The following is an 11,550-nucleotide window of genomic DNA, read 5'->3' on the forward strand; positions in this document are numbered from 1 at the left end:
TTTTCACTGAAAACCATAGATTATGTGAATTGTCATGTTTATGTGAGTAAGTGGGCTAAAAAAATAAAAGGAGAGGTTAGGTAGCTAGGTCTTTTTCACTGACATTGTTTATCTATCTAGCTTTGAGTATATATGTAGAGCCTAATTGACTAGCTTTGGATGGCTTGTGTCTAAGACAGCCACTCTGCTGTTCAAGCCCTTTAAAATGCATGACCTTGAACCTGTAACTCAAAGTCCTTGATCTTTTTCTAGACAGTACACAAGTGATAGATACCATTAATTTATATAAAAATATAGTAATAAACTCAATAAAATTAATAAATTGTTCAGGTCGAAGATATTAACTTGGTTTAAATGTACTGCCCTGCCCTAAATATTCTCACCTTATCAAACAGCTTGTTTAACAACACCTTGGATGAACTTTATAACAACACCTTGCAGTTGTCTAACACCTATTTTCAAGAGATATTTCTTAGAATATAAATGTTTACACTTTTTTAAATAATATTGTGGGGTAAGTGCCATCAATAATATTTTGACACATCTTCTTGACAAATAGCCGGGGATTAATGATGTTGATTTATACCAATGCCGGAAGACATGCCCCTCTTAAGTTTCATTCAATAGAGGATGGATGTGTTCTTAAATCCTTCAGTTATCCCCTACATCACACAAGAGTGAATTTTATTGAACTGTTCCATGAAAAGGTGTTGGTCAAGCAGGAGAATGAGAATCTTCAAATTCTTGATGTATGTACTTATTTCCTTTATAATAATATGCATGTTCTCTTCTTTATTTCCCTTTGTAACTTGTAATAGTTGAAATTTTTGTTTACAGGTTCTGACCTCTGAGCTGATAGAGGTGAATAGAACTAAATCCATGGCGCCATCAAAGTTCATTTTTCTTCACAACACCCGATTATTCCTGACATTAAGGAATGAAACAGTAACTGTCATGAACTTACGTGGGGAGGTTGTGACTTTATTTAAGGATCACATTCTCGGGTCTCCTGGTAGAAACTTTAAGAACATTTATGTCACAGCTCGCCAGGATCTTATTATGTTTTTCTGCAAGGCTCATTTAGATGACCTATGGTTGGGACAAAATGGTAAACATCCTTTTTAATACCTGATGCTAAATATTAATAGACCACGTTCGCACGCGCACACACTGTGGATTAATTCTTAACATATGAATTATATATATTGCATTTCATGTGTCTTTGTGCAGCTGGTTCAATAAAGATCAGCAGTATCTTGACCCGTAAATGCCTTGCCAAGATCAATGCTCGTAACACCAGGGTGATAAAAGAATGCAAGTGCAGTGGTAGAAGGTGCAACTTAAGCAAGCCAATCAAAGGTACTGAAATCAAGAGCACTCTTGAAGATGCACTAAAAGACATCACTTCTATCTTTTATGATGAAGAACGCGGTGAGATATACACTGGTCAACGGCTTGGCTTGGTCCATGTTTGGTCGAACTAAAGCAGCTCGATCTCATTGCTTTGAAAACTACATGGCCAAATCTAGACATGTGCAACTAAAGGAGCTCTCATTAGCTTAAAGACTACAATTGGTGTACTATATTTACTTAATTACAAATACATAATGGAAAATGTAATTGTTGCTAAAACTCAATTATCATGGGTAAGATGATATTAGGCCGGTACTCGGTGTTTTAAACTTGCAGCAGCGTGGCATGTCAAACGGGCTAGTACTCTTACTTCCTAAAATCTTGAATCCACCTGTTCTTATTAATATTCTAATGCTTATCAATATTTTCCCTACAAATTGAGCAAATATATAGATAAACTTTTTGAAACATAAGCACTTTCCATTGCATTATGATTCTTATATTTATATTGGTAGAAATATGTACCTATATTTTTATGTAAAATTTAACTAGCTCTATGCCTCATTTCTTTCAACTAAGTAACTTAAAATTCCTTATATTAAAAATGAGTTATACTTTTAGATTTACTCTATGTTAGGTTTGCTGTATTTCATACCGCGTAAACTAACTTCAAGTTCCATACCTTTTCCAGTTAAAAAGGTGTTACCAAACTCCACAGTGATTATTACAAGTTAAGTAGCTATTTAATATAAAAATATTAATTACATACAAAAATTAACAACATAACCTCTAGATGCATATCAATAAACCAAACACATATATTTAGTTATCTTAAAACTTGTAGTTTTAAGTGAGGAAGTTAAGTTCTACATAATTATAAAAGTGAAATAGTCTTATGTGTAATTCACCTAAATACCATATTTCTTCTTTTTTGTTTTATATTATATCCACTACTAGAAAAAGTAGAATAGACACTGCCTCTTTGATATTGGTTGCTTCTGGAGCCTATGTAAAAGGTCTTTTGTACATTGATTTTGGGAAACCGATGTCTTTTGTTATTATAAACATCAATATTTTAGCCCAAGCGATATTATATGTCTGTTTTAAAAAAAATTAATCAACCCATCTTCCCCCGTTTCCCCCTTAACCGAATAATTCATTCCCTCCATGTGTTTTCCTGTTGTTTTTTGACTTGATAAAATTCTCCCCCTTTTTTCACACACATCTTCCCCCTCTTTTTTATTAAAAAAAATTAAAATTAAAATCAAAAACAAAAAACAAAAAACAAAAAACAAAAAACGTATTCTCTCATCTCTCATCAAAAAACTCTCATTTCACCAAGAACATGTTGCTCATTGTGCTCTCATTTCCCTGTGTATGCTCTTATTTCCCTCTCTGTTCTCTCATTTTCTCATAGATTTGGGGGTTGCTCTCATCTAGGTTTCTCTCATCAAGGTTGCTCTCATTTTCTCCTAGATTTGGGGGTTTCATTGCATTAAGTTGAAGTCGAAGTTGAAGTCGAAGTTAGAGTTCAACTCGGAGTTTAAGTTTGGAGTTTAAGTCGGAGATTGAAGTTAAGTTGGAGGTTAAAATTTTTATTAAGTAAGTTTTAAACCCTAATTTCAGAATTGGGGGTTTCAATTTGAAACCCTAATTTTTTAATTTTTAATTAGTTTAAGCATTTGCATCTGCTTGTTTGAGTTTCTTGTTACATATTGTATGGAAATGAGTTTTCTTGTCATATAGAAAACCCTAATTTTATTTTATTTTGTTTAAATTATAGGATTTTTGTTTAAATGAGTTGCTTGACTTTTCTCTGTTTTCTCTAGGAAATGCATGTTATTTTGAGTTAAATACTTGGATGATAGACGAAATCCGCTTTTTGTTCTATATATGCCATTACAGCATATAGTTTACATATAATTTTTATGTAAAGATATATAAAATGACAAGAAGATGATTCTGTGTAGAATTTATATTATATAGTAAATATCTTTCATCTATTTGTAGTATAATGTAAATATTAAAATGCATGCCCCGTCTTGATTTTTGATTTCAAGATAATTAACTTTGATTTTTGTTCATACTTGGAATAAAAAAATTATAAAACAACACTTCAGTAACACATACATATGGTGCTTATAAAGAAAATAATTACCTGGTAGAGGAGAAGGGGGTTGAATGGGGGGAGTTAGAAAAGCAGAAGTGGTTTGTTTGGGAATGTACTTCATGACATGTATATATGTACTTTAATGAATTTATCAACCTCTAATGACTTTATGTTCAAACAAGCAGAACTTGTAGGTTCTGTTATATGATTCTAGCTTAGATTTATACAATTTATATTCTGAAAATGAATGAAACGGCAGACTGTTGCGTTATGATCGGATGAAACAGACATAGGGAATATGAATATCTTCTAGCTGGAGAGACCGAATAATTAACAAGATAGCTGTAGGTAGGTCAGATCAAGAAATTATAAGGTGATGAGGTTGGAGCCTACAAATAACGAATTATAAGCAAAAATTTAGCTTCACCTACTCTTGGAAATTAAGACGGGTTATTTAAGTTCCACTTAAAAGTCTAAGAAAAATAAGTTGTTTATAGTTGTAATAAAACAACAAAGTAGCTAAAATAACATTTTTTTAGTACAAAGAATTAATAGAGGGAGTGGTTAAGAAAAGTTAGAGCAATTGAAAGGTGACTTTCCTCTCATCATCCATTTATTACATAAGTACATACAGAACTTTTACACTTAAAGTTCTAATTCCTGTTTCAGAAATGATACTTAGCATGTGAATAGAGTTTTCTTGGGCCATGGAAGCTAATAATTTACGAGCATCGGTGTCGGGTAGCTGTTGATTCTTCTCATTACAAATTATATTAATTTGGTATGTTTATTGTCTAGTGTCGTGCTCTGCTTTATTCTGTGTTTCATTTCGTTAAATCATTTTAATCAATCAGTGTCGTGCTCTGCTTTGCCGATAATTATACATAGTAACACATATATATTACTAATTATATGTTGCTTGTTTTTTAAATATTTGATATGAAAATTAGGTAGGAAATAGGTTATCCTGCGAATATGGAGAAAGACTGGATTTCAAAAGAGAGGAATTCGTCGGAATATGAAGTCGGCCTTGAAATTTTTTTGATTATTGCCGAAAAAATTCTAAAAATCCTAAAAAATACCTTGCCCCTGCTGTAAATGTGTTAATTTCATGAAATTTCCGGTCAAAGTAGTAAGGGGTCATCTCTACGAGAATAGTTTCAATCTTGGGTATATTGATTGGATTTGGCACAGATCCAGGACTAGTAGGTCGTCTGTTGGTAGCACACGACCCCCTCATGAAGAGGAGCAGAATGCAGATGCATTTAAATCAGCCTTTGAAGCTGCATTAGAAGTGGCTGCTGTATCAGAAGCGGCAATTGCTGGTGCTTCATACGCTGCTGTGGTTTGTGAAGCAGTATATTGTAATCCAGAGGGTAAATCAGGGGGTGATAACTAATATAAAGACTCGCATAAATTTAAGAGGTTTGTGACCGATGCTCAACAACCTATATTTGAGTGCAGCGACTCCATAAAACTAGATTTGGTGTTAAAATTGCATAACTGGAAAGCGGGATTTGGTGTTAGTCATAGCGCATTTAGCGATCTTCTCTCTACAGTTGGCTCATTCCTACCTCCGGATAATGCATTACTTGTTAACACATATGAAGCAAAGAAAACTCTTTCGAATTTAGGCCTCGAGTAAAAAAAATTCCACGCGTGTCCCAATGAATGTTTTCTATACAGGGGTATAAATGAGACTGATTCGGAGTGTCCAAAATGCAAGCTATCTCGCTGGAAAGTGGGTAAGGATAGTAGAGAAAGGTCTAAAATCCCAGCAAAAGTTATGTGGTAATTTCTGATCATCCCAAGATTTAATTAGATGTTTAAATCTTCTTTGACAGCTGAGTTCTTGACATGGCATTCCAACCAAAGAATTCATGATAGCCAGATGCGCCACCTTGCCTACTCTCCTTCTTGGCGGAATATCGATTACAGGTGGCCTACCTTCGGAAGTGAGCCAAGAAATCTTCGACTAGCTTTGTCAGCTGATGGTATTAACCCAAATAATAATGGGATGACCAACTCGGTATTCTTGTTAGCCGGTAGTATTGGTAATATATAATCTTCCTCCGTTGTTATGTATGAAGAAGAAATTTATGAAGTTAACTATATTGGTCTCCGGTCCACATGAACCAGGTAACAACCTTGATGTGTTCTTACAACCGTTAGTTGATGATTTGAAAACGCTTTAGGAAGAAGGTGAACCGAATGTATATGATGCCTTCACAAAAGCATTTTTCACTTTAAGGGCAACTTTGTTATGGACGATTAATGATTTCCCGGCATATAGTAATTTGTATGGCTCTGTCAACAAGGGTTATTTGGGTTATCTAGTGTGAAGTGATGATATCGTTGGTAACTATTTACCTTATAGTAGGAAAATATGTTACCAAGGTCATCGTCGGTATTTGCCTAGGAATCATCCATACAAGAGGAAGAAGGCAGCCTTTAATGGTGAACAAGAGTTTGGACTGCCAATGCAACCCCTTTACGGATAAGAGGTGTTAGCACAACAAGAAAACATTAAACTTTCTTGTGGAAAGGAAGTAAAGAAGTCAAAGAAGATGGACTATGCTTGGAAGAAGAAGTCGGTATTTTTTGAGTTGGAATACTTGAAATTCCATCACGTTCGTCACTGCCTCAATATTATGCATGTTGAGAAAAATGTGTGCGATAGTCTAATTGGGACGTTACTAAATTTAAAGTTCAAGATAGTGAGGCATCTCAGCTTGATATGACGGACATGGGGGTTATAACTGATTTAGCTCCAGAAGTAGGAGAAAAAAGAACTTATATGCCTCCTTCCAGTTTTACTCTAACAAAAGCTGAAAAAAGAAAAGTGTTGAAATCCATCCCATCAATGAAGTTGCCATATGGACATTCGTTAAACATCAAAAATTGTGTATTCATGGAGGATTTAAAGATATTTGGGATGAAGTCCCATGATTTCCATGTATTTCTTCAACAATTTCTCCCGGTTGTAATTCGTTATGTACTTCCGAAGAATGTTAGAGTTAGCATAATAAGACTCTGCTTCTTTTTTAACACTTTGTGCAACAAGACTGTTGACGTATATAAACTGCAACCCGGTGTGGTATTAACCTTATGTGAGCTCAAAAATATATTTTTGCCTTTTTTTGATATAATGATACATCTAATAGTCCACCTGGTCAGGGAATTGCGTTTATATGGACCATTTTCCTATAGATGGATGTATCCATTTGAGCGTTTTAATAAAGTGTTGAAATTTACATGTGAAACCGTTATTTTCCAGAAGGTTGTATAGCCGAAGCATACTTGAAACAAGAATCTGTAGAATTTTGCACAGAGTTTTCTAGAAATAGTTTCACAACTGCCGGTCTTTCGAAGGACCAAGGCAAACTTTTTGGTCCATTATCGGTTGCAACAGTATAATATGTTGAAGAGGAAGAACAAGATGAGGTGCATTTACACGTCTTCTTAAAAAACAGTGAAGTGTTTCCATATATTAAGTAAGTCACTTTTCTTTTCCTTTTCTTGATTAATTTTGTAATAAGCATTATTTTAGTTTGTAACCAAAAAAATTATGCATTTTCAAAGGATGCATAAGGAGTTGCTTAAAAAAAATTATGAAGGAAAAAAACACTATTCAGTGGATGATTGGGGAGCATAATAGGCTATTTGATGATTGGTTTGGGAACAAAGATATAACTGAATTGAATGACAAAGTCGAAGGTATTTCTGAAACTATAACTGGCTACCAGGAAAACCATCGTGACTATTTTGACTTTTGATGGCTATCTAGTTGACGGGATCCGATACTTCACAAATGAGCGAGACGATGCTGGGGTGGTTCAAAATAGTGGAGTCTCTTTAGTTGTTAAGACTGTCCAAGTTTGTAGTGCTAAGGATTTAAATCACGTAGAGAGTGATATGACATTTTATGGGAGGATTGAAGAAATATGGGAAATGGATTACAACTTATTTAAAGTCCCATTGTTCTTGTGCAAATGGGAAGAATGTGACCGAGGCATCAAGGCTGATGAACTTGGATTCACACTTGTGGACCTTAGTCGACAAGGCCACAAGAATGACAAATATGTGTCTGTTGATCAAGTGAAACAAGTTTTCTATGTCGAAGATCCTGTTGATTCTAACTGGTCAGTCGTATTGACCTCAACAACCAGAGACTATCACGAGATATACAATGATGATGATCTTGGAGATACAATTCTAGAAAACCCTCCATTCTGCTCTAACATCCGCATAGTTGGCAATAAAAGCAAGGATGGCGAGGAAATCTGGCTGAAGAAGCGATCCAAGGCTTAAAAATCACATTCACTTGATTTACAGTTTTGTTTAAAAATAGGCTTCTCAAATTTATATATATTTAAGTGATGTATTGTAGAATTATGGATGTTATCGAAAAAACTTGGAGTATATTTGTCAACTTTTTATGTAGAAATATATGATATAAATACTTGGAGTTTTTTTTTGCTAAGTGGTTTTAAGTAGTTTTATGGTAATAAATATAAATTTTTGTGATTATCTAATTAAATATCTGATATAATTATTGATGTTGACTTGAGATTATCGATAAGTTTTTATGAATTTTGATTGTAGATTGTTAAGTAGTTTTATGGGAATAAATATAAAACTGAATCTTTTTGTTTGCCTACAGCATTATCGTATTTTTCATTGTTAATAGCATTATTCAATTTATATTGATTGTATACATTCTGCGTATTCATTGGTAATCTTATCTCTTATTCTTACTCTATTTGGTTAATACCGGAAATCTGGTAAAGAAAGGAAAAAAAATCTAAAAAACAGTGTAAAGAATAATTGGATGAGAAGCACATAAATGACTCCCCAGTACCGGAAGATGCACCATGTGTACCAGATCCTGGCCGGTTGCTCCAGCGGACAGCATTGTTCCCCAGCAGACAGCTCCACAACCCACTGAAAGTAGTACACAATCTACCAAAAGCAGGACATCTGGAGCAGCCCGAGGTGTTTTAATTGAGTTGCAGTTCCAGTTGGAGATGAATGACACAAACTACAGTTCTACATAGGTATGCTGGCAAGGAGAATGGTGCCAATTAACATTTCGACTTGGCCAAAGGTTGACCCTGAGTTCACAGAGGAAATATGGAATGATCTTGAGGTACGTCAGTTACAATCGCAATTGACATTAATCTCATGGTTTTTATATAAAAATATTTGTACTGTCTGAACTTGCTAAACTTGTGCTTCAAGATACTTACGAACTGATTCCTGAAAGTCGGAAGAGGTTTCTACAGTTGAAAGGCGCAAAATGGAGAAATTTTAAGGGTAAATTGACAGCGGAACATGTGATGCCTTATGTTGGAAAAAAGAAGAAGCTACAGAAGCCACCAAAGTAATATGCTTTTGTCGGCAAGAAAGCGTGGAGACGATTTTTTTTGTTTTTTTGGAGTAGATTTACTTGTAAAAATTACAGTAATTAACAAGATTTATTTGTATACAGGAAGAGAATAAAAAATAGAGTGAAAGAGTGGGACAACGAAAATATCCACACCGACTGTCAAGAAAACGATACGTCGGATTGGAAGAAAAAGAAGAAGTAAGATTCAGATCATTTTTCTTGTAGTATTCACATTTTTATTTTTATGAATGTGTCTTAATTTTTTTGTAGATACGCTCAGGGAGGTTGGAGCCTGATGAAAGGCCAGATAGGGCAATTATGTGGAAAAATGCCCGTATAACAAAGGATGGGACTCTTGACCCAGAACTGGCAGGAATAATTCAACAAATTGTAAGACTTATTATAATTTTTTTCTTCTATAATTTTCCAAATTATACGTAATTACTCTAATAGTTTTAACAGGATTCCTTACTCGAAAAGCAAAAAAATGGTGAATTCAAGTCGGATGGAACTAATGATGTACTCACCACTGTATTGGAAACTCAAGAGCATGCGGGAAGGGTTCGAAGAGTTGGAAACTTCATACCTCCAACATTGTACTTTGATTTACCAAAACTGCCAAGAAAGCACATTACAAAAGAGCAGTTTCATAATCTTGAGTTGCAAATTGCTGAGTTGAAAGCTTTGGTTGCTGGGGAAAATCTACATTCACCAATGTCTGAAAAAGCAAAATATCCTGGGGTGAAAGAACAAGAACAAAACAACAGAAGGAAAGTTGCAAAAGATTTGATGATGAATTGATGAATTATGAGGAAAAAGAGGGTTCATATTTTGTTGTTATTATTCCTCCTCGTGGTCCACCGGGACAAAAGGTATACAATTACAATGTATACTTGATTCATTTCTATGATAATGTTGCATGTTATTAAATTGTTTTAGCCGGTAATGTCTATTTTGATTTGTAATTATAATCTACAGTGTCCTCACAAATGTGAAATGGCAGTAAAGAGCATTGATAACAAGTTAGATTTTGGTATTATTTGAGATTTTTCCACCAAGTCTCCTAATCCTAATCTAATTTCAAGGCATCTCATGCCTATATAAGGGCCTCACCCCACAAATCAGAACTATGTTTTTGACTTAATCATTGGCATACATCAAGGTACGTAGGCATCTTGTTAAGGCAGATAGAGTCATGAAGCACAAGAGCAATCAAATCGAGATTCGAAGCTCACGAACCCTTGCAATAAATACACCCTAAGTTTTTATCCATAACATTTAGCGCTGTTTGTGAGAAAGCATAACAGCAACCATGGTGAACAAACGGAGCGGAAATGACGCCCCCGTAGGAACACGAGCTGGGACAACCAAATGATTTCGTTAATGGTGGAAATACCCCCACACTCTTGCTACGCCTCCACCCAAGGAGGAATCCTGATAGGGGCAACTAATCATGAGCCACATGGGATGAATCCTCCAGCTCCTCAAGGGACGAGTTCTCAATTTCAGCAGGTTCATACACCAGTGAATCCTCAAATCGTTGGGTATGAGTATTCAACTACTGTAACAACTAACCCCATTTACGGGATGCCCCTATACCCCGGGTTTGGAGGAAGTGGGCATGCTAATTGGAGTGAAGCACAAGAGCAGACGACCCACAACTACGAGGTTTGGATTCTATTCCGGAAGACCAAGAATTCTCTGGACCTTACATTGAAAGAGATTCTAAATCTTCGGATGATGTTGTGGCTCTGAGAAGGAGGCATGCTGGCAAATAATCAATGTCTAATGCTAACCAACGCCCTAGGAGCACACGATGAATGAATTCCCAAGAAGTATAAGTGAAAATCAGGGCTCACGAAGCTGAGATTTAAAGGATGAAGCGCGGCCCGGAGGCGCACTTGACCCCAAGACCCCTACTACCTCCGAGGAGGACGGATCCTCCTCAAATTATAGACCTGGATGGTCTAATACCAAGAAGGGATGTTGCTCTAAGGCTGATTCAAGTAATCTCATGCCCCTATGAGATCCTGATGATCCAACTCCACCATTCAATGAAGAGATAATGAATTCCAACATATCAAGAAAGTTTAAGATTCCCACCATGAAAGCTTATGATGGCATTGGGGATACCTCAAATCATGTCAGAACATTATCTAATTCACTGTTGCTACAGCCCGTGAAAGACACAATTAAGTGTCAGGCCTTTCCTCAAACCCTGTCGGGAATGGCTCCAAGGTGGTATAGCCGTTTTCCTCCGAATTTAATTGGATCATTTAGAGTCTTAAGTCAAGCTTTCATTAAGAAATTCATCAGTGGAAGAGTGCATGACAAGAGTTCGGCATCTCTCATGAGCATTGTGTAGGTAGCTATAATAACAATGCAGCAAGGAACTAGGGACGAGTTCTTCAAGATGTCATTAACCAAGCGCCCCCCTGAAAGCATGTTGCAGCTCCAAGATAGGGCCGAGAAGTATATCAAAGTGGAGGAAAGCATGCAGAAGATGGTAGTTAATAACAAGCCCGCTGGTGGCATGAAGCGAAAGACTGATCTAGAATATAATTCCAAGGACAAGTATCCTAGAAATAAGCCAAACGCTGATTTAACCCCGAAAAAGAGTGCGCTGGATAAAGGTTCACTGAATATGCTAAACTGAATGCTCCTAGAAGTCAGATCTTAATGGAAATCAAAAGGGATA

The 11,550-nt window shown here is 35.7% G+C and overlaps 1 protein-coding gene across 1 annotated transcript in view; it reads left to right on the top strand.

Moving 5' to 3' along the window:
- The window catches only part of LOC141703251 (uncharacterized), a 28,233-nt gene extending 26,749 nt beyond the window's left edge, over window positions 1–1,484 (top strand). Inside the window, exons 11-13 of the mRNA XM_074506822.1 lie at window positions 560–749; window positions 838–1,108; window positions 1,231–1,484. Of these exons, the coding sequence (XP_074362923.1) occupies window positions 560–749; window positions 838–1,108; window positions 1,231–1,484 (715 nt within the window). The remainder of the gene's footprint in view (window positions 1–559; window positions 750–837; window positions 1,109–1,230) is intronic.
- Window positions 1,485–11,550: the final 10,066 nt, after the last annotated feature.

The sequence above is a fragment of the Apium graveolens genome, chromosome 2 (genome assembly GCF_009905375.1).
Source record: "Apium graveolens cultivar Ventura chromosome 2, ASM990537v1, whole genome shotgun sequence".
Taxonomy (NCBI): domain Eukaryota; kingdom Viridiplantae; phylum Streptophyta; class Magnoliopsida; order Apiales; family Apiaceae; genus Apium; species Apium graveolens.